At 45.7% G+C, this 24,030-nt stretch overlaps 1 protein-coding gene across 1 annotated transcript; it reads left to right on the top strand.

Moving 5' to 3' along the window:
• Positions 1-6,102: 6,102 nt before the first annotated feature.
• Positions 6,103-18,977, top strand: GM2A (ganglioside GM2 activator). Its single transcript, XM_061188349.1, has 4 exons — positions 6,103-6,314; positions 11,183-11,344; positions 16,810-16,992; positions 17,331-18,977. The coding sequence occupies exons 1-4, from the start codon at positions 6,225-6,227 to the stop codon at positions 17,484-17,486; spliced, it is 591 nt and encodes a 196-aa protein (XP_061044332.1). The 5' UTR covers positions 6,103-6,224; the 3' UTR covers positions 17,487-18,977.
• Positions 18,978-24,030: the final 5,053 nt, after the last annotated feature.

The raw sequence follows: 24,030 nt of genomic DNA on the forward strand, positions 1-24,030 counted from the left end.
GACTGACCTTCAGACATCATGGAATCCATCCTGCCTCTACACGCAGTAGGGCGATGAGGTGTAGAGTGAGAACCTGGGAACAGCTGAGGCTTTGTCCTTTCTGCTGGGTTTCAGTAAACAGAGGAGAAGGGGAAAGTTCACCAGATGCCTTCCTTGGAAGGAAATAGTGACTCCATCTGTATCCCACCCCTGCAGCTCAGTGGTGGAGACAGTGTCTGGTACTGACCCTTGCTACTCTGTGGTCTTCTGGGTAACAGCCTTGGCCTCATCAGCAGCTTCTTAGAAATGCAAATTCTTGGGCTCTGCCCAGGACTGCTGAATCATAATCTGCATTTTAATGAGATCCCAGGTGTTTTGCATGTGTATTACCATTAGAGAAAAGCTGCTTTAGTCCAGTAGTTCTCCAAGTTGGCTGCACCTTGGAATCCTCTGGGGGTTACTTTAAAAAATGTTGCTGCATGTGTCCCACCATGGGCTGCAGTCTGGGCCTGGGCTCCCAGGTGATTTGTTTAAAGCTCTCCCGGTGCTACAGCCATTAAAAAGAAGGATTTAGGGACATCCCTGGTTGCGCAGTGGTTAAGAATCGCCTGCCAATGCAGGGGACACGGGTTCGAGCCCTGGTCCGGGAAGATCCCACATGCCGTGGAGCAACTAAGCCCGTGCGCTACAACTACTGAGCCTGTGCTCTAGAGCCCGCGAGCCACAACTACTGAGCCTGCACGCCACAACTACTGAAGCCCCCGCGCCTAGAGCCCATGCTCTGCAGCAAGAGAAGCCACTGCAATGAGAAGCCCATGCACCGCAACGAAGGGTAGCCCCCTCTCGCCGCAACTAGAGAAAGCCCGCACGCAGCAAAAAAGACCCAACGCCGCCAAAAATAAATAAATAAAATAAATAAAATTTTTAAATAAATAAATAAATAAAAATTACCCTTTAATAACAAGAAGAGTTAAGATTTTAAAACCAGAGGTCCAGGCTAAATTTGGGATTGAAACCCATAGAGACCAGGCAGTAACAAAAGTGAGAGATGCACAGCTTGTAGGGGCTGTTGGAGGCTGCAGAATCCCATCAGTGACAACTCAGCTTCAACGGACTGTTGCCCTGTAGAAATGCAGGCCAGTGTTTCCAGATTCTCTGAGTTTTTCAGGAAAGCTGGAAGTCCATAATTTAATGAGAAATCACCTGCTTTTATTATACACTGACAACCAAGTAAAAACCAACTACACACACTACTATCTATAAAATAGGTAAATAACAAGGTCCTACTGTATAGCACAGGGAACTATATTCAGTGTCTTGTAATAAACTATAATGGAAAAGAATCTGAAAAAGAATACATACATATATATGTATATACATCTGAATCACTATATGTATATAGTTTCTGAATCAGAAACTAACACAACATTGTAAACCAACTATACTTCAATTAAAAAAAAAAAGTAAAAATTCTAAGAAACACCACATAGACAAAACAAATGATATTTGAGGCTTGTGTTGCTGTCTGTGACCTCTTCACATGCATTGGAGGTGGTAAGCATTCCTCACTAAATCTGAAATTGAGCAGGACCCTGCGGGACATTCCCGGGTACAAAAACCTTTCCATGTCCCCCGTTTCTTGCTTGTAGAAAAAGGGTCTTAGTTTCCTAGACCTTCCCTGAGTTCCAAAGAGCAGATTCAAGCAGCTACTAATCAGGGAACTGAGGGAGTGCAAAAACAAAGGAAAAGCAGCCAACAAAAAATAGTTCAGCGATGAAACAGAGTCCTAGCTTCTCAGGGGATGCACACAACAATCTGACACATGTCTTTGAGTTGTTCTGCAAGAACTAAGGCCCCCACCCAGGTGGAGGATGGTGAGGACACGTTGAGACCCCAGACTGGTCAGAGCCAGGAGGCTGATGGTTGAGATTCCTGGGACACCACCCTGTGACCTCACTACCAACCAATCAGAAGAAAGTCATGCACCCTGCAGCCGGCACCCAAATGTTGCCTTTAAAAACTATTCCCTGAAAACCACTGGGAGGTTCTGGTCTTTTGAGCAGGCGCTGCCTATTCACCTTGCTTGGCCCTGCAATAAAACTTTCTCAGCTCCACACTCCAATGTTTTGGTTTGTTTGGCCTCACTGTGTGTCAGGTACGTGACCTTTGGGTTCAGCAACAAGGGCACGTCCCACACCAGGCTTTACGCTCACACTGGGTCTCCAACCACACACAAGCAAGGCTGGGAGGTCATCCTGAGTCATATTATTCCAGGGCTCAGACCCAGTAACTCCTCCAGGAAGCCCATGATGATGAACATTAGAGTGGCAACAACTTTCAAAGTTGCAACCCATCACTCCTAGAATGTGGGTTCTTCAAGGATAATGGTCTTGTTTTAGTAATTGCCACTTTTATGTACGTGTGCGTCTATTGTATGCCAGGTGCTTTATGTCAACCTTGGTCATACATTTGAATCACCTGGGATTAAAAAAAAAAACCAACCTTGGGTCCCACCTCCAGAGATTTAGGTGTAGTTGGTCTGGAGTATGGCCTGGAGACTGAGAATTGTAAAAGCTCTGCAGAGAACTGCAGTGTGCAGTCCTGGCTAAGAATGATGGCCTGATGGTCTGGACCATTTAAAATTTTACATTGGCTCTTCTCCCAGATGTTTCTATTTCTCCCAGATGGTCCGAGAGTTATTAGACTCAAGAATGCCGACCACCTGCCCTTTGTATTACTTTAACCTGATTTCTTGTCTTTTGGTATTAATACTCTTGGATAGTATCTTGTTTGTCTTGTCAACTAAGAAAAAAAAAACACCCATCAAACAAACCCAAAAATGAGAGTTGTGAGTTTCAGTTTTCTTTGGGGACTTACTGAGGACTGTAGCCGAGGAGACAGCCTCTCAGATAGTCCTGAGGAACTGCTCTGAAGAGGTGGAGGGAGTTGGGGGAGAGGTCAGTATATGTGTAATTCTGGTGAAAGTGTTCATGCAATCAAGCACACATCTCGGTAGAAGGTTGCTGCTAGTCACAAGGAACAGATATCTTAGTCAATGGTTTTAGTGCTTTTCTAATTACGGGAAGATGCAAGAATCAGGTTCATAAAAATTCTTCCTGAACATATCTAACTATCTAAAGGCCTGTTCTATCAGTTTTCCCAGAGCACAGTGTCTCATCCTAATCTCCTTCCTGAACCCCTTTCAGGCTGCACTGTAGGTAGAACTGGATGGTGGGCAACATTCTCTGTCTTACTCTTTACTTGCTGATTGCTTTTCTTGAATAGACCCTAGTTTTTGCGGAGGTGGGGTAGGGTTATAGGAATGGGGGCAGGGCCTTTATTTTGTCTGACTTGCATCTATAAATATTTTTTGAATGAGTGAATAAATAGCTTAGTACTGGGAGGTAGTTTGTTGTTGTTATTATTATTATTATTAATCCTTGTTTTGCAAATGAGGAAACTGAGCCCAGAGAGGTTAAGGCCCCTGCTCAGGCTCTTACAGGACAAGCCTGGGTCTGCCTGACTGGAAGCAAGCACTCTGAACAAGCTACTGTCCTGTTCTTTCTTGCATCTTCCTTATGGTCTTGGTTTCCAGTCACTGTGTCTCTGGCTTTGCACAATCTCCTCCAAAGCCCTCCAGATGGAGATGTCAGGCACTCTAATTCCCAAGGGATGTGCCCCCTCATTGAGAGGTTCTCCTAGGTGGCCAGGAGATTTGACCTTTTACTGCCCAAGACCATTGACTTCTTGTGTGAAGGAGTGTGCCTGAGGCTGAGAGAATGGAGACTTTAGGAGCTGGGAGGAAATGATGTAGGGCTGCACCCCGAAGTCCTGCAGTCCTTGCAATCGCCCAGCCATGAGACTGAAGAAAGAACCCGGAGGGAGTCAGGGACAGAGGCATCAACTATTGGACAGGGAATCTCGCAAGTCAGAGGCAAATGTCCTGGAGCGACCCCCCACCGTGTACGGATGGCAGCTGGCAAGACACAGCTGCAATCTCCGCTACACAGGGGAGGAGGAGGCTATTAGTTACAGGGGACATGACGTCAGAAGGGCTCCTTCGTTGCCAGGGGGACTGTTGGAGCCTCCCCCCCATCCCCCACCAGCTTTTTGGGTTAATAACCCTTGCGAGGGGGCCACTGTTTCCTGTTGATAACTGAACATACTGGAGCTGTTCTGGTTCGAGGACTAGAAACATCATTAGCTGGGTGTCCAGCCGATCATGCAGGTAGTTGCTGATTAACCTTTCACCTTATACATACACACAATGGAATATTACTCAGCCATTAAAAAGAATGAAATAATGCCATTTGCAGCAACATGGATGACATGGAGATTGTCAGTCATACTGAATGAAGTTAAGTCAGACAGAGAGAGAGAAATATCATAGGATATGCGGAATCTAAAAAGAAATGATACAAATGAACTTATTTACCAAACAGAAATAGACTCACAGACTTAGAAAATGAACTTATTGTTACCAGTGGGGAAGGGTGAAAGGAAGGGATAGTTAGGGAGTTTGGAATTGACAAAATAAAGGCCCTGCCCCCATTCCTATAACCCTACCCCACCTCCGCAAAAACTAGGGTCTATTCAAGAAAAGCAATCAGCAAGTAAAGAGTAAGACAGAGAATGTTGCCCACCATCCAGTTCCACCTACAGTACAGCCTGAAAGGGGTTCAGGAAGGAGATTAGGATGAGACACTCTGTGCTCTGGGAAAACTGACAGAACAGGCCTTTAGATAGTTAGATATGTTCAGGAAGAATTTTTATGAACCTGATTCTTGCATCTTCCCGTAATTAGAAAAGCACTAAAACCATTGACTAAGGTATCTCTTCCTTGTGACTAGCAGCAACCTTCTACTGAGATGTGTGCTTGATTGCATGAACCCTTTCATTAGTTTGACGCCTCTTATACCTCTGAGGGAACAGCCTCAGGAGAAGTGAGTTCTAGTTTTGCTTCTGCTATGTGACATTGGACAAGTCCTCTCACTCAGGGGGCCTGAAATTGCGCTTGTGTATAATGAAGAGGTTGTGCTAGATGAGAGAGGGAAGGGATTATCAGAATGGGAGGAAGGTGTGCAATTAGAAAAGCATATTAAAAGATCAGGTAAAGTCTGGAGTTTAGTTAATACGTCAATGCTGGTTCTTAGTTTTTATTAAAAAAATACCCTTATATCTTAATGTTAACAATGGGGGAAACTAGGAGAGAGTTTTGCACTATTTTTGCAACTTTTCTGTAATCTAAAATTAATTCCAAAATTAAAAATTTCTTTTAAAAGATGATTAGGTTGTTTTAAATTCTATTAATGCGTTCATTTACTCAACAAAGATTGCCTATTATGTGTCACATTACTAGTGACCAGAAGTCATGGTTCCACCCCTTGTGGGGTTTACAATCTAGCAGTAATTTGGCAGGAATAGTGTCCCTACTGCTTTTTAAAAAATTAAACCTCAACTACAAAGTGTAGTAGCTTTGGGAAATCTTGGCTGATGAGGTATATATAAGCAGAATCCTTGCTCTATCACTTCTTAGCTGTGTGACCTTGGCAAAGCTAACCTGCCTTATCATGTATGTTTCCTCAGTGGTAAAGTGGGGCAAAAAAATGGATTCCCTCGTAAGTGCTTAATAGCGCTTGGCATGTATTAAAGCACTTACTAAAAGTTATCATTATCATTATAATAATTATTTAAAAGACACAGTGATTTGTAACACAGCTAAGGGGAAGCGTAGTATCGGTAGGGAGCATGATATTTTTGTCAAGAAGGACTTGGGCGAACGAAAACATGATGGCCCTTCCAGCAGTGACGGTTAACAGCGTGAGTTCAGAAACAACAGCCCCACCCCTCCTCGCACTCCGGCCCCGCCCCGAGTTAAGCTCCGCCCCTCCCTGGAGCTCTTGTTCCCTTCCCTGTAGCGCGCTTATTCCCCCCCGCCCCGCCCCGTACTCGACCCGCCCCTTTTCTCCTCAGACTCCGCCTTTGCCACTGAAGGCGGGGCCTGTCGCCCACGCGCGAAGGGCGGGGCTAAAGGAGGAACCATTGGGGGGCGGAGCCGGGAGAGCTCTATCCAATCCCCGGCCCCGAAATCTCAGATCCGGAGGGGGCGGGACGCACGGGGAAGTAGCCGCACTCAGCTTTGCATAGCAACGCACAGCTTTGCATAACCAATACAGGCAGGCATTTAAAGGCGTCGTCGCCTCCACGAACCCTGTAGTTAACTCGGTGAGGACCCACCCTTTGCGATGAACCCCCTGATGCAGGCTCCTCTCCTCATCTCCCTGGGCTTGCTTCTCGCCGGCCCAGCGGCTCCTGCACGCATTTTCTCGAACCGGGTGAGCACCCTGTCCTTTAGGAGGCTGCTTCCAGCATCCCAGCCCAGCTCGGGATGTGCGGGCTGGGGTGGGATATGGGGGTGGCCTCTCCGGTCTCTAGAATTACTTCTTTGCAGCAGAGCCTCCCAAAGTCACTAACTGTGGGACTCTGAGTGGGTGCTTTGCTTTCTGCGGGTTTCAGTTTCCCCATCTGTACAGAGGGTGGGCTGTAAGGCTTTGCTCTGCTCCAGACTGTTTTGGAAGGGTTAATCTCAGTCCCGTCTGTACTCCTGTCCTCTTTCCAAACGTCTGAGTGAAATTTTACGGAACTGCAAGACCAAGGCTCTAATCCCAGGCCCAGAGACGCAGCCCCGTTTACGTGCCCTCTCTTTTCCGCCATGAAAATGCCTGGTACCCTTCCCCTCCCCTCTGTACTGCTCTGAGGCGCTGCTCCTCCTGGTGGGTGGGTGGGTTTGAGAGGCTCTTCACCCCAGAAGGTCCATACTTGCTCCTCTGGCGACAAAGGTGCAGCCCTGCTCCTGGGTGTGAGGCATGGAGAGGCGCCAGCCTACAAGCTTCTCCCTATCTTCTCAGTCACCCTGTGCTCCAGACCCTGGGGAAGGGGAAGTTCTGTCATTCTGAGAAGTAGAGAAGCCTAGTTCCATGGCCTCTGCTGCATACCTGGGGGCCAGACACTTAGTATCTCTGGCAGCAGTCAAAGAGAGAGGCCCAGCCTAGGTCCCCTCCCGCCAACCTCCTTGGAAATATTTGTCAGAGCCAGGAACAGGGTGGTGTGAGGGAAAGTTGGGATAGGACTAGGAGGCTTGGCTTCTGATTCCTCCTCTGTGTCTAATCCATGGCAGTGGCATTTGGGCTCCTTAAGCCTTGGTCTCCTTATCTGTACAATGGGCTCGATAGTACCAACCTGCCTTTCTTTGATGGTTGTGGGTGAAGGGAAATGCTTCCATGGATGGAAAAGCTCTTATATCTTAAACTCATAAAGTGATAGAAGCCAGTGGGCTCAGCCTCACCCTGGCCCAGGGGCAAGGAGTCTATTTTGCCTATTGAACGGAGGAGCAAAGAACTCTTGGCCTTATTGGCCCGGAGGGTTCACAGTTAGTCCCTGACTGTAGGTTGAGAATGTTTCTCTTGGCTCCAGGTCTGACCACTATGAGGTGGTGTGGCTAAGTCTGGAACCAGTCCTACATCCCTGCTCTCCTACATGTCTTGGCTGTGGATGCTGTCCCAGACCAGAGGGTCGTACGTTGGCAGTTTTAGAGAGGCCATGAGACATCAGGGAGTTCACCCACCTTACCCAGCCCCATAGAGGATAGGGGACTCATCTGAGATTACACAGCAAGGGGCACTTTCCATTCTTATCTGCTATCATCCGGGTCTTCTCTGGGCTCATGTGATTCGGAACCCTTACCCTGAAACCCTGGGCCACATGAAGGCTGTGGGGTGATAGTGAGTGTTTGAGCATCGGGAAACCGGAGTTCCAGTTCCTCTTCTAGCATTAACCCGGTCTCATTACCCTGGGCTGTGGTGATCCTTAGATAAAAGGGGAGAATGTCTAGCCCCAGGCTGGGCGCAAAATAGGTACTTAATAGACTCTCTGATAACTGTCTAATGTCATTTATTGTGCACATACTATGTGCTATGTGTTGAGCCATGTGCTTTGCTCTTTATTTCCCTAATAAACGTTTTTAGGGGAGTAATTTTAGACTTACAGAAAAGTTGCAAAGACAGTACAGAGTTCCCACACACTCCTCACTCAGTTTCCCCTAATGTTAACATCTTGTGTTACCATGGTACATTTGTCAAGACTGAGAAACCAACATAGGTGCATTACCACTAGCTAAACTCTAGACTTTATTTGGATTGTACCAGTTTTCCCATTAACGTCCTCTTTCTGTTCCAGGATCCAATCTCGGGCACCACGTTGCATGTGTTGTCCTGTCTCCCCAGTCTCCTCTGGTCTGTGACAGTTTCTCAGTCTTGTGTTTTCATGGCTGTGACAGTGTTGAGTTGTGACCTGTACTTTCTGTATACAAACTTCTCACTCTTACAGTAGCCCTGTGAGAAGATATAGTTATGCCCATTTAATATATGAGGAAATTGAGCCTCAAGAGGGGTCAACTGACGCATGTTCTCAGCTAGTGAGAGTGGCTGAGGAATGGTTTTAATCCAGGTCTGTGATTTGGACCCATATTTCTGCCTCCACAGCTGTGCCTTTGCCCTCTGCCATACGTTGCCTCTTCCCACATGTTAGGCTAGGCTGGGATGACAAATATCTGGTGCCAGGCCTGCCCTTAGTGGGCATTGCTAACACATCATGCTTCCTTTTCCGGATGAGACTGGACTCAGCTGCAGAATTCACTGCGACAGAAGCCTCTAGTCAGCCATCGACAAAGCACCTTGTTAAGTCTCCCCAGAGCCTGAGGGAAGGAGGAGCAGGGTTCTCTGGACACTTCCTCCAGCCTGGAATCAATCCTCGCTGTGAATCTGGCTGCCTTGGAATTTGTGAAAGCAGCTCTAGAAAATGGCTAGTCCTCCTACCCACCCTCCAGCCCAACTCTTAATCCCAGGCATGCTTTCATTTGATAGTGGCCTTCTAATCGGTCTCCCGTGTTCTAAACTCGACCCTCTGCAGTCCATTCTCAACCATAAACCAGAGCATGGCACTCTCCTGCAATGGCGTTCCATGGCACTTATAGGAAATCCAGCCTCCTGATGATGACCTATGAGGTCTGGCATGAATTAAATGACCCTGCCACCCCTCTAAGCTTACCTGGGTGCCTCATCCACTACATCTAGCCCACTGGCCTTGTAGGGCCCAGAGCAGCTGAGCATCTTCCCAGTGCGGGGCCTTTGCCCATGTTCCCTCTGCCTGAACATTCTTTCAGTACTTGCATGGCTGACTCCTCATCTTGCAGGATTATAACTTCCTCATCACCCTATTTAAGTGAGTCCTTTGTTACTCTCAACACGACCCTCTGTTTGTTTCTTTTATGGCACCCAGAGATCATAGTGGGTAATATTTATGTACTTTGGACTGTAAGCTCCTCATCACAGGGCAGGCACATTTCTAATTGTTTACCTCTATGAACAGCCCTTGGCCCCGGGCCTGTGATCACTGCTTCATAAATATCTGCGGAATGAATGTTGAAGGAAACATTTGTTGGTACCTACCCTGTCTAAGGGGCTGTGGGGAATGCAGGGATGAATCAGGCCTTTCTTAGTCATGGCCCAATGCTTCATTCCAAGGGATAGAAGCCCATTCCAAGAAGCTCAAGTAAAGGGAAGTTTATTCCAGGTATACAAGGAATCTCATGGAACTAATGGCAGGAAGTGGCGGCTGGGATGTCTAATGGCTATCATTAGGGAGCCAGCTCATGCTTTGTGCCTGACATTGTGTTATGAGCTTTATGTCCATGCTCTCACCCTCGCAACAGGTCTGGGAGGAAAGTAGAAATGACTCCACTTAAAAGATGTGGAAATTGCAGCTCCAAAGGGGAAACTGGCCTGTAGAGTCACATGATATGGTGGTCGAGCTATGATTTCAAGCCATGTCTACCAACTAAAGCCTTGATTTACCCATATCTTAGTCTAAAACCATGCCCTTGGCTGTTCCCCCTCACTGCCTATTTAGATAGGGGGCCGGAGGCAGGGGGCGACTCTGTCTGTTCTCTTTTCCACAGACCAGCAGAGCCCTTAGTTCTTGTCCCTTTGGCTTGGTCATGAGTCTAGGTGTTCTGGCTCTGCCTTAAAGCTTATGACCCCATGACAGCTCAAAGCCCAAAGTCCTCTGAATGATTTTGCCTCTGTCTCACTTCCCAAATTGGAAGCAGAGAGAATCTGTCCGCCTGGCCTGGGTTAAGTATTCTCTTTTGGCCCACCTACCTGTGGCTGTGTTGATGACGGGGGTCAACTTGGGGATGTGGGACTGGCAGGTTTTCCTTCTAAGATGGGATGTGCATGGTGGGAATGCTGAAAGTCTCTCGTAGGTGGCCTTCAGGGGGCTGGGAAAGGTGTGAGTGGGTGGGCAGAGTCTGCATGGTATAGGAAGTGTTAAAGATCATAGACAGGGTTCTGTGGGAGTGGGGAGTCAGTGGTCATGTGTAGTTGGACACGATGGTGGAATCAGGAATCAGGAGACCTCTTGGGGGATGTGGAGGAAGAAGAGGAGATATGGCTCAGCAGAGGGGAAGGGAATGGGTTGGGGTGTGGGACAGGGCAGGGCATGAGCAATGGGAGTTAAGAAAGCACTGGTTAGGATTGCGGAAGGTTGTTCACTAGGGATTGTTCATCAACAGATGGCCCACTGGGGATCTTTTCAGGTGTGTCCTAGTCCCTCCCTGGTCTAATTGTGCCTCCTTGAGGGTAGGGTGTTAGATGTTGTTATGTTTCCCACTGTATTTGTGTTCCCTATTGTTCCTGGCCCTGGATTGGGCTTGGGGTGTGACGTGAATAAGGTTCTGGGCATGGGCTGCAAAGCCGAATCCTCCAAAAGCCTCCCTCTAAGGAGATGCCAAGACTAGTTGGAGAGGAGTGGGGAGCAGGGAGGTGAGAGATCAGAGAAGGTATCTACCAAAGGTGGATATGGTTAGTCTCCTATTTTGAAGTACAAGGTCTGTGATTTTGTGCTCTATAGTTCATGGCACACTTTTTGGAGATTGTCTTTTAGTTTAGTCCTGCCTATGAAATGGGTAGGACCAGTGTTATTCCAGGTTTACAGATGTGGAGTTGCAGATGAAGTTCATAGAGGGCAGGTACCTCGCCCACGGGCACACTGTCAGTAAACTGCTCTGTTAATCCTTCTAACCTGTGAGAGTTCCTTTTGTCAACTTTTCTTTTCTCTTCTTTTCTTGCTGCCTTATTGTCCTTAGGTCTCCCAGCTCGGTAGCTTTTCCTGGGATAACTGCGATAAGGGGAAGGACCCTGTGGTGATCAACAGCCTGACTGTGGAACCTAACCCCATTGTCATTCCTGGGAACATGACCATCAGCGCTGAGGTCAGGACCACTGCGAACCTCAAAGATCCTCTGAAGGTGAGCCCAGGGGTGGGCAGGGTCAGGGAGGTGCTGGAGGGAAGGTGCTATGGGCCAGAGGGAGGGCCCTGAGGCACGTATGCTCAGGGAACTGAATAATTTTGGAATCCTGGAATCCCAGAGCAGCAAAAGAAGCATAGATTTGTTAAATGTCCTTTCATAAGTTTATTTGCCTTTTGTATTTCTGTTTAGGAATAACCAGTTCATTCATGCCTGTTGCCTGTTTTGGGGGTGGATATTTGCATGTTTTCATACAGAACAATAGAAACTTTCTGTGTATCCATTGCAACTCCATATATTGTAGTCCTTTCCTCACTGGTTTGCATTGCTACCTTTATACCATATTATTATTTTTTTAATATTTATTTGTTTATTTGGCTGCATCAGGTCTCAGTTGCGGCACGCGGGCTCTTCATCGCAAGGCACAGGGCTTCTCTCTAGTTGTGGCGCGCGGGCTCCAGAGCGTGTGGGCTTAGTAGTTGTGACATATACAGTATTCTTGTATGCCTTCAGCCTGTCCTGGTGCAGATCTCTTCTGGCACCAGTTTCCTTTTGACTCTTTAAAAGGTTTTCTGATTTGGAATCTGTGTACCTGAAACTACCCTTTGACTTGGTTAATCGCAGCCCCTACCTCATACATTTCTCTGAGCGATTACTGAGTTAATAACATGGATAGTGCCTTGCACAGGGCCTGGCACACAAGACCAGCTCGGTACATGTTAGCCCTTGTTAATACTTCCGTTAGTATCAGTCTCTTCCCGTGGCTTCTTTGACCCAGACAGAGTCCTGTACGTGCAAACAGCTCTCAAGCTTTGCTTTGTCCAGCACCTCTTCCCAAGTCTTCTACAGGCTACGTCACCGCATTTTCTTTAGCTGTTCTTCAAGTGATTTTCTACCAGGGTCACATTTCTACACTACCTCCGCTGAGTCTGGAGCAAAGAGCTCTTTGGCGAGCTGGCCATCATGCTTGCTCTTCTGCCACTGCCATGCAAACTGCAGACGTTTCCAAGAACACTGATGCAGTACAACTGACTTGGAAGGAAAAAGCTGGTGAACTCCTTTTTCTTTCCCCAGCCTTTTCCTGGCTTCTTTGTAGGCCATTAAGATGGGTTCTCCCCACCCATTTTCTATTATAGATCTTCCTCAACTTACATCCCAGTGAACCTAGCATAAGTTGAAAAATCTCATTAAGTTGAAACTGCATTTAATACACCTAACCTACCAAATGTCACAGCTTAGCCTCGCCTACCTTAACCACACTCAGAACATGTACATTAGCCTACAGTTGGGCAAAATCATTTAACACAAAGCCTATTTTATGATAAGGTGTTGAATATGGAATACTGTACTGAAAGTGAAAACCAGAATGGTTCTCTGGGTACAGAATGGTTTAAGTTGTTTACCCTCGTGATCGCATGGCTGATTGGGAGCTGTGGCTTCTTGCCACTGCCCAGCATCACCAGAGAGAATGGTACTGCATATTGCTAGCCCTGAAAAATATCACAATTCATAACAGGAAGTACAGTTTCTACTGAATGTGTATTGCTTCTGTACCATCGTAAAGTTGAAAAATTGTAAGTTGAACCATTGTCAGTCTGTACTTTATTACCTGTCATAAATTTGGGCCATTGAGCTTTTTAAAATTGGACTCAGATTCCCACTGCCTCTTCCCTTCCTCCTACATTTCTCTTATGTATATATTTTTGATTTGGTTCCTTTATCTTTTTAGGGTATGTGCATACTAGCTATTAAATGAAAGCCTCTCACCACTTGTGTAGGAGAAAAGATGATGAGTCTCCTTTCACAGATAAGAGACACTGAAGCTCAGAGAAGGATGCAACTTGCCCCAGGTCAGCATTCAAGGCTGGTGTCCTTATCTATCTAATGTTTCCTATTCCTGAGCTCTTTCTGGCAGGGAGGTGGAATTAGTGCTTGGAGTTTTAGCAGGGGAGTACGCCAGGACTTTCCTCTTGACAGCAAAGACCCCCGCCCCCGAGGAGAGCTGCTAGGACGCAAGCACTGTATGAGCCTGAAGGGCTCTTAAGGTTAATGGCTTCTCCCCTTGTTACTGGGGCCCAGAGAGGAGTGACTGGTCCAGGCCATGTACCTGTTAGTGGCAGGAGAGAAACCTCCTCCTCCTCCTCTTCTGACCTTGCTGAAGTGAAATTTCTTCAATCAAAAGTCCCATTTGGGGCTTCCCTGGTGGCGCAGTGGTTAAGAATCCACGTGCCTGGAGCCCGAGCTCTGCAACAAGAGAAGCCACCGCAGTGAGAAGCCCGGGCACTGCAACGAAGAGTAACCCCCGCTCACTGCAACTAGAGAAAGCCCACGTGCAGCAATGAAGACTCAACGCAGCCAAAAATAAATAAATAAAATAAATTTTTTAAAAAATTAAGGAAAAAAAAAAGTCCCATTTGGAACCTGGATGGACTTGATGCCAGCTACAATTTTGAGAAGTTGGATGCGCCAGATTCTGTGAGCCATGGGCAAGGTTGGAGTCTGTCCAGGAACGCCTTTTTCTTCTTTTGACGTGTTCCACAGGATTTGGCATAATTTAGAACTCCCTCCTTGGAGCTCTCAAGTTCCAGGCTCTGAGACCTTGGTTTCCCCATCCTCAGGAATTGTAAATTGCTACCACATTTGGCATGTACACTTATTTCAGGCTTTTAGACACGCAGCTTTCAGCCCTGATGGTTTAGCTTTTTTTTCCCCTCTAAAGTCCTGTACCTGCAATGCCCCTGCCTGAGCCCTGTGATTGAGATATAACTGCCTCTTCCCCGATCTCATCAAATGTCTCCCCTTCAAGTCAGTTGCTAACAGTGGGTCTTTTTTTTTTTTTTTTAATTTATTTATTTTATTTTTGGCTGCATTGGGTCTTTGTTGCTGTGTGCGGGCTTTCTCTAGTTGTGGCAAGCGGGGTTACTCTTCATTGCGGTGTGCGTGCTTCTCATTGCAGTGGCTTCTCTTGTTGTGGAGCACAGGCTCTAGGCACATGGGCTTCAATAGTTGTGGCATACGGGCTCAGTAGTTGTGGCTCGTGGGCTCTAGAGTGAAGGCTCAGTAGTTGTGGCACACGGGGTTAGTTGCCCCATGGCATGTGGGATCTTCCCAGACCAGGGCTCGAACCTGTGTCCCCTGCACTGGCAGGCGGATTCTTAACCACTGCACCACCAAGGAGGCCCCTATCAGTGGGTCTTTATCTAGAGCCTTGTGTGCCTAGCCCTGAGCTAGAGGCCAAGAGAAAAGTCATTGTTTTCAACTTGTAAGAAACTTTGACTCTTAGGATGTCAGAACTGGTAGGTCTCTTCAAGATCATGAGATCCAAATACTCCATGGTCAAGATGGAGGAGCAGAGGCCTGAGTGGGGAAAGGACTTGCCCAAGCGCCCTGGTGGGTACAGGGATCCTGATTCCATTATCCGTCAGTGCCTCTGTCTGTCTTGTGGAACCAGGTCCCATGACACAGGGGTTTATTTAGGTTGAGCTGTGGAGGTGCTAAGGTAGTCCTGGAGTAGAGGGATTGATGGTCCCTTATTACTCAGCTTTGCTTGATTTTTTTTTTTTTTTGGCCACGCCGCACGTCTTGTGGGATCTTAGTTCCCCAACCAGGGATTGAACTCGGGCCCATGGCAGTGAAAGCACCAAGTCCTAACCACTGGACAGCCCAGGGAACTCCCCTTGCTTGCTCTTCTGAGCCATATGAACAAGTAGACTGAGAACAAAAACTGGAAAATCAGCCATGGTTTGTAATCCCTAAACGGCAGGCATGGCTGTTGCCTTAAGTTCGGGGTGCCCCCGCTGAGTACCTCCTGTGCTGTGCTTGTCCTGGCTGGGGGAGGCCTGGCTCCTGGCGGATGCAGCCCCATAGGCTTCCAGTGTGGTGGGAGGAGCCCAGGCAGGACTTGGTCCCCGCTGGTCCCCTCAGCTGGGTGTTCTTTCTTGTTCAGGGCAGAACTGGCTCAACCATTTTCATTGGGGAGTTAGCAAAACAAGGAGGGGTACTGAGGGGAGAAGTCCAGCAGGAAGTAATTTTTGGACTTCAGGCACTATGCTAAGTGTTTGACAGGCATTGTCTCACTCAGTGGGACCTTGTGAGAGAGGCAGACACTCTTAAAATATCCCATTTTGGAGATGAGGGGATGGAGACAGAAGAAATTCCCCAGGGGCACAAGAGTAGGAAGTGGCCGAAGTAGCATTACACTCCAGGCCCTTGGCTCTTTCTAGGCAAAGGGGTTGAAGCAGGCTTGGCAGGAGAGGAGACAGGAGGGCTGGGAGGGGACCGTGCATGACTTGGGGTGGGGAATAACATGTGGGTCAGCAGAGTGGGATGAGGCAAATTTGAGTTTGTCCACTCAGGATACAGGCTGCGTGGACTTATCCCTTCCTCCTGGACCTGGATCCTGACACCTGGGGCAGTTGGAAGACTGAGTCCACAGCCTGGGGAGCCAGCCTGAGCCCAGCAGGCTCAAGGGGAATAAGTGCCCATCCAGGATTTGTCTCTTAGAAACAAAAGCCCTGAATCAAGTGAGCTTGGGGGCTGGGATTCACAGGATGCTGTGATGTTACAGCCGAGAGTGGTTTCCTGCCATTACACCCGCAGAGAATCAGACTTCCTCCTGCCCTTTCCTGACACTTTTCCCTGACACCTTTGGGGGGATACAGACATGGTCCCTAAGGCACCACTCATTTGGCTCTTAGGCAGCTAATACTTAGTGAATGCTTAGCCCATGCCAGGCACAACTGGTCAGCCCCCACCTCCAGAACAGGAGCAGAATCGTGGCAGCATGGAGGTGTGAAGTACTCACAGATCTCCCCATTCAGCTTCTCTCTGGGTGCAGGAGTCCTTTTGTAGCTTCCCCAACAGGGTCCAGGCAGCCCATCTCTTCTTGAGGTAGTTCCATCTGTTGTAACCTCACTATGATTGTTAAGATCTTCCTAACAGCAATCCCAAAATGATCTCTCTGTAAATTCCTATTGTTTTCAGTTGTCTTCTATGGCTGTACAGAGAAAATAGGATCCAAGAATAGCAGATGGGTTTCATCTTGGTAACCAACTCCAATCAGTTGGTGGTAGCTGCCTGAAGTCCTCTGAAGGAAAAGGTTCTGAAGCCAAGACTGGGCTGAGAAGGAAAGTCTAGAAGCAATGCCACAGTTAGCCAATTAACAGTTAGATGACAAGTGCATTTCAACTTCAACCAATGGGTAGTGACTACCTAAAGAATTATAAGACTGTGTGGTTCAATGCAGGGGGGAAAAAAAGTTACATTTGATTATTAATGTCTGCCATGGGCACAGGAAAGGATAGTGTTGGAGCATGTGCCACAATATTGTCATTTCTTGATCAGAATATCTCCCAGATCCCATCCAATTAAAAACTCTGTTAAAATAAAATGCTGGCCTTTTAAAGAGACAGAGGAACTGGTATGTTTGCCTTGGAATTTTACACTTTCTCTAACTCGCTCACCAGGTGGTATTAACTCTGGAGAAGGAAGTGGCTGGCTTTTGGGTCAAAGTCCCATGTATGGAGCAATTTGGCAGCTGCACCTATGAGAACTTCTGTAATGTGCTTGAAGTGTTAACTCCCCATGAGAATCCCTGCCCAGAACCCCTGCACACCTATGGGCTTCCCTGTCACTGTCCCTTCAAACGAGTAAGTATAGGGAGGGGAGAGCATTCCCCCTGTGACTAGAGTAGAGACATGGGGTTTGGAGACATTCTCTTGCAGACCTGGATGTCTGTGGGTGTAAATTGATATGATCTATCCTGAATCACTTATCTTTTGGGGGCCTCGGTTGATCCAACTGTGAATGGGAGACCTGAAGCTCGATCTGACCTCTGGTGTCCTTTTGCTATCACATTCTGTGTTCTACATGGCTCTTAGGAGAGTGGGAGGAGGGGCAGTTTGCAGCTGCAATCCTAGAGGTCACTCCAGGAGAGAGTCCCATCTGTAGGCTCTCACTGACCTGTGGTCCACTGCCTTTCCCACAGGGTACCTACTCACTGCCCAAGTCTGACTTCTTCCTGCCTGACCTGGAGCTGCCCAGCTGGCTCAGCAGTGGGAACTACCGCTCGGAGATCATCCTAAGCATCAACGGGAAGCGTCTGAGCTGTGTCAAAATCTCCGCCTCTCTAAAGGGCAAATAAGGTGGCACCTGCCACAGCAGAATGAAGAGGGTGTGAGGAAGGCATCCTCTTCTTCTGTCTTACGTTGGCCAAGGCCAGATTCTACTCTCTGTCCTTTCTCAAGCCCCTTTCTACAATGACGACACTCCCCCGCTGAAAGTCATTTTATGCCACCTACAAAATTTTTAGGTGTGGGCCAGCAGCCCTAACCTAAGGGCAGATGAGCCTGGTGTTTTTTGACAGCCCAGGACATCTACTGGGCTGGCCACTGCATTTTCCTCCTCACCCCCATGTCTTTCTCTAAGAGCTCAACTCATTTTCTAAACAGTCAAGGAAGGGGGCTAACACGTTTTGTGACCCCACATTCAGACTGACCCAGTCTTGGTCTCCTGAAGTACCTTTATGATTTTTCTCATTGATTTTTTGTGTATGTCACTGACCTAAAAGCAGAGTGAGAGTACTAACAGTTTTCATTTTACTCCCACCCCCTCTTACAATGAAGGGTCTGAAGGAGTCGATCTCAGTCTGTTCCTCCATTAACGTCTATGATTTAGTGTTCTTTTCTAGACTTGCCCAGTTAACAGTGGGGCACGGTGTATCCTGGAGAGGCAGGGCATGTGATGGGAGAGATATCTGAGAATGCTCTATGTGTTTAAGATAGTCTGCGAACTCAGGTACCTGCAGGGCAAAGCGCAAGACATCAGTAAGTGATGAGGACCACGAGGAACATGTTGTTTGCAGGCACATCTTCCATTTTTTCCTTTGTATAATAACATAACTGATCCGAGGCAGCTGCTGCCCAGTCTCGAGCTGGGGGTATAATCCGGGATGTGGGGACTGGGGTGAGTTGGAAAGGGCACATCTGGTCCGTAGGGACAGCTGCTATCTAGCTATAGCCAGTGAGTACCACAGGAGAGTATGGGCCCAGCATTGCCAAATATTCTCAATTTCTTTTTCCCTCGAGAAGCCAGAAATCCAGACTTTTATATGAAATCAATTTTTAAATATTGGCAACGAATTATTTTTTTAAATACTGAGCAGGCAGAAGGGGCCAATCAGACTTGTCACTGGGGAAATCTGGTTGGCTCATGGGTGGCCAGTTCGTGGCCTTGGATATAAGAACATGCATGCCTTGTCCTTTTAACCTTGAGACAACTCCTCCAGCACTGTTTCTCCCTCCATCGGGTCAAATCCATAGTGCCTGACCCTAGAATGCTCCTCCAGTGCTCGGGGAGTAGAGGCGGCCTCAGAGCTGTGAGCTCAGGGATCACGAGGCTGCCTGCCCTGGCCTTGGAGCACTGTCAGGGTGAGTGGGGCAGAGGCTGAACAGGTGGACCTGCCAGCAGCCACTGTGGAGCAGGGATCCAGCGAAGAGAGGTGGACTCATGTCAGGTGCCTGCGTTTGTTCACTGTCCTGTCCTCTCATGACAACTTAATCACCCATGACCAGCCCCGGGTTCTGGGCTCACATGAAGGCTGGAATGGTAATAAATCTTTTTAACTTGAGGAGAATTCCTCCTTTGTTGTGGCTGCATATTTTCTCATTGATCACATCTCAGGATTTCTTTCTTTTTTTTTTTAAACATCTTTATTGGAGTATAATTGCTTTACAATGGTGTGTTAGTTTCTGCTTTATAACAAAGTGAATCAGCTGTACATATACATATATCCCCATATCCCCTCCCTCTTGCATCTCCCTCCCACCCTCCCTATCCCACCCCTCTAGGTGGTCACAAAGCACCGAGCTGATCTCCCTGTGCTATGCGGCTGCTTCCCACTAGCTATCTATTTTACATTTGGTAGTATATATATGTCCATGCCACTCTCTCACTTCATCCCAGCTTACCCTTCCCCCTCCCCGTGTCCTCAAGTCCATTCTTTACGTCTGTGTCTTTATTCCTGTTCTTCAGAGCCTTTTTTTTTTTAGATTCCATATATATGTGTTAGCATACGGTATTTGTTTTTCTCTTTCTGACTTACTTCACTCTGTATGACAGACTCTAGGTCCATCCACCTCACTACAAATAACTCAATTTTGTTTCTTTTTATGGCTGAGTAATATTCCATTGTATATATGTGCCACATCTTCTTTATCCATTCATCTGTTGATGGACACTTAGGTGCTTCCATGTCCTGGCTATTGTAAATAGAGCTGCAATGAACATTTTGGTACATGACTCTTTCTGAATTCTGGTTTTCTCAGGGTATATGCCCAGTAGTGGGATTGCTGGGTCGTATGGTAGTTCTATTTTTAGTTTTTTAAGGAACCTCCATACTGTTCTCCATAGTGGCTGTGTCAATTTACATTCCCACCAACAGTGCAAGAGGGTTCCCTTTTCTCCACACCCTCTCCAGCATTTGTTGTTTGTAGATTTTTTGATGATGCCCATTCTGACTGGAGTGACATCTCGGGATTTCTGGAGCTTGTTTTCTGGGCTGTTTCTGCCAGAAGAGTTTGTGGCAGTGGGACAGGCGAGCTGAGGCGATGCCAGGGACTGACTCTTCTGTTTCTGTCTCCTGTGCTGCTTGTTATCTCAGCTTCATTCTGTCTCATCACCATCCAGCTTCCTTGGTTGTTTTTTTGCCTTCCCATTGCACTGTGACCTCTCCAGCCCTTTTTATCCCCCTCCTGGATCTTTGAGTTGAGCATTATTCTCCCAGTCGCATCCTTGCATGTAAGGAAGCTCGATAGTTTGGTTAGTCTTTGTGTGCCATGCCATGCTCTCGGCTCAGATGCTCCTCCAAGTCTTGGTGGGGACGGTGGGGGGCAGTGAGAGGTTGTGTGGGGAGATGGTGAGAATCTCAAATCACAGGGCAAAGTGAACTTTTTAATAAATGGTGCTGAGCCAAATGGAAAGCCATTTGGAGAAAGTTGAAATTAGATCCATACTTAATGCCATATGCAAGAATAAACTCCAAGTGAATCCAGGGTCTAAGTGTTAAAAATGAAACCATACAAATACTAAAAGGAAACATGGGTGAAACATCCAGAGGCAATAAAGACTGATAAATTTGACTACATATGAAAAAAATTGCTTGGCAAGAAACACCAGTCAAAAGACTGGAAGAAGATACTTACAGCACATATCATAGACAAAAGGTTAATAATATTCCTACTATAAAGAATTGTCAAGGGATCAAAAACCTGATAGAAAAACTGGGAAAAGAACAAACTCTCACACAAAGGTATAAAAATGACCCTTAAACATGAAAAAAATGTTGAAACTCACTTCAAGATCAGAAAAATATAAATTGAAACAATATTGACATAACATTTGTCATTTCTTGGGTTGGTAAAAAATAAGTATGCCACCACAACCAACCAGGCAAGGCTGTGTGGAAACAGGTCCTCTCATACACAGCTGGTAGGAATGCAAACTGATTTAGTCCTTCTTGAGGGGAATTTGTCAGTGTTACTTGTCATGTAATTTGTCAGTGTTACCTGTCATGTAAGAAAAGAGTGTAAGAAAAATAGACATGTGTCTGCCCATTTGTACATAAGGAAAAATGAGCCAGAAACTAATGAATTGCTTATTTACAGAGAGTGGAAAGAAGAGGGAAATGATAACAGGTTATAAAGGATGAAGAGGATGGGATACTTCTGAGTATATCATTTTGTGTATCTGACTCTTAGAACCATATAATGTTTCTGATTCCCAAATCATGATTAAAATCAACCAGGAGATAAGGGAAATTTAACATGGAATACAAACTAACAAAACCTATTTCAGATGAAAACCTATTTCAAATAATACAACCACACTGAAGTGGGTGGGGAAAAAAAATAAAATTACAGTATTTTGATGGGGTACTATAAAGCTACAGAAAAAAGGAACTGCATACAAATACTGAATGTACTCTAATTAGTCAGTTAGTTTTTGCACAGGAGTAGCAGTTAGCAATTTTGAAAGTATTTCATGTGTATATTAGGATTGAGAAAATGAATAAGTATATTATGGACACTGAGAGCATAGGGGCATATTGAAAGGACACAGGAACCAACCTGAGCTCTCAGTGGCCAAATCTTGGACAACTTGAGCAAGAAAAGAAATATTGACAGTAATGGGTTATAATCCATTGAATAAACGTCGTTGAGTCCATACACAACAGAATCCCAATTAAATGTAGAAGAAATGGCAAAAATGGGGGAAAAAAACATCATTAGGCAAATGCCATTGTAAGAATTGTTGCAGAAAAGAAACATCTATGTGTGCTAAAATTATTGGATAAACGTATGATGAGAAACAGGATTTCGCATGGTCTCAAGATATCTCCTTACAGGATACAATTACAAAGGGGAAAATATAGTGGAGAAACCTGGCAGACACCACTTAACCAAGTGGTCACATTTAACATCACCAGTAATAAGACATACTGACATCGTGCACTTCCCAATATGGTGCACTGATAAAGGACAGTGACACTTCTCTGGTATTGCCCAAAACATATAATCTCAATTTCATCACAAGAAAGATCACACAAACTTAAATTGAGAAACAATACAAAATAACTGGCTAGTCGTCTTCAAAAGCATCAGGGCCATGAACAGTAAGGGAAGACTGAGGAACAGTCACAGATCAGAAGAGAATATAGAAAATGTGAGAACTTGGATTGGATACTGGATTGGAAAAAGGACCAGAAATAGGATTTCACCAGTGTTAATTACTTAGTTTTGATCACTGTGCTCTGTTTGGGTAAGATGTTAACATTATTGAAAGCTAGGTGAAGGGTATATGGGGACTCTATTATTTTTGCCACTTTGAAGTTTTTTCAAAATAAAAAGTTGTAGAGAAGCAAGAAGAACTACAATCCTGCAGCCTGTGGAACAAAAACCACATTCACAGAAAGAGAAAGATGAAAAGGCAGAGGGCTAGGTACCAGATGAAGGAACAAGATAAAACCCCAGAAAAACAACTAAATGAAGTGGAGATAGGCAACCTTCCAGAAAAAGAATTCAGAATAATGATAGTGAAGATGATCCAGGACCTCGGAAAAAGAATGGAGGCAAAGATCAAGAAGATGCAAGAAATGTTTAACAAAGACCTAGAAGAATTAAAGAAGAAACAAACAGAGATGAACAATACAATAACTGAAATGAAAACTACACTAGAAGGAATCAATAGCAGAATAACTGAGGCAGAAGAACACATAAGTGACTGGGAAGACAGAATGGTGGAATTCACTGCTGTGGAACAGAATAAAGAAAAAAGAATGAAAAGAAATGAAGTCAGCCTAAGAGACCTCTGGGACAACATTAAACGCAACAACATTTGCATTATAGGGGTCCCAGAAGGAGAAGAGAGAGAGAAAGGACCCAAGAAAATATTTGAAGAGATTATAGTCGAAAACTTCCTTAACATGGGAAAGGAAATAGCCACCCAAGTCCAGGAAGCACAGAGAGTCCCATACAGGATAAACCCAAGGAGAAACACGCCGAGACACATAGTAATCAAACTGGCAAAAATTAAAGGCAAAGAAAAATTATTGAAAGCAGCAAGGGAAAAACGACAAATAACATACAAGGGAACTCCCATAAGGTTAACAGCTGATTTCTCAGCAGAAACTCTACAAGCCAGAAGGGAGTGGCATGATATACTTAAAGTGATGAAAGGGAAGAACCTACAACCAAGATTACTCTACCCCGCACGGATCTCATTCAGATTCGATGGAGAAATCAAAAGCTTTACAGACAAGCAAAAGCTAAGAGAATTCAGCACCACCAAACCAGCTCTACAACAAATGCTAAAGGAACTTCTCCAAGTGGGAAACACAAGAGAAGAAAAGGACCTACAAAAACAAACATAAAACAATTAAGAAAATGGTCATAGGAACATACATATCGATAATTACCTTAAATGTGAATGGATTAAATGCTCCAACCAAAAGACACAGGCTTGCTGAATGGATACAAAAACAAGACCCATATATATGCTGTCTACAAGAGACCCACTTCAGACCTAGGGATACATACAGACTGAAAGTGAGGGGACGGAAAAAGATATTCCATGCAAATGGAAATCAAAAGAAAGCTGGAGTAGCAATACTCATATCAGATAAAATAGACTTTAAAATAAAGAATGTTACAAGAGACAAGGAAGGACACTACATAATGATCAAGGGATCAATCCAAGAAGAAGATATAACAATTATAAATATATACGCACCCAACATAGGAGCACCTCAATACATAAGGCCACTGCGAACAGCTATAAAAGAGGAAATCGACAGTAACACAATAATAGTGGGGGACTTTAACACCTCACTTACGCCAATGGACAGATCATCCAAAATGAAAATAAATAAGGAAACAGAAGCTTTAAATGACACAATAGACCAGATAGATTTAATTGATATTTATAGGACATTCCATCCAAAAACAGCAGATTACACTTTCAAGTGTGCATGGAACATTCTCCAGGATAGATCACATCTTGGGTCACAAATCAAGCCTCAGTAAATTTAAGAAAATTGAAATCATATCAAGCATCTTTTCTGACCACAACGCTATGAGATTAGAAATGAATTACAGGGAAAACAACGTAAAAAACACAAACACATGGAGGCT

This window comes from Eubalaena glacialis, chromosome 4, assembly GCF_028564815.1.
Source record: "Eubalaena glacialis isolate mEubGla1 chromosome 4, mEubGla1.1.hap2.+ XY, whole genome shotgun sequence".
Classification (NCBI taxonomy): domain Eukaryota; kingdom Metazoa; phylum Chordata; class Mammalia; order Artiodactyla; family Balaenidae; genus Eubalaena; species Eubalaena glacialis.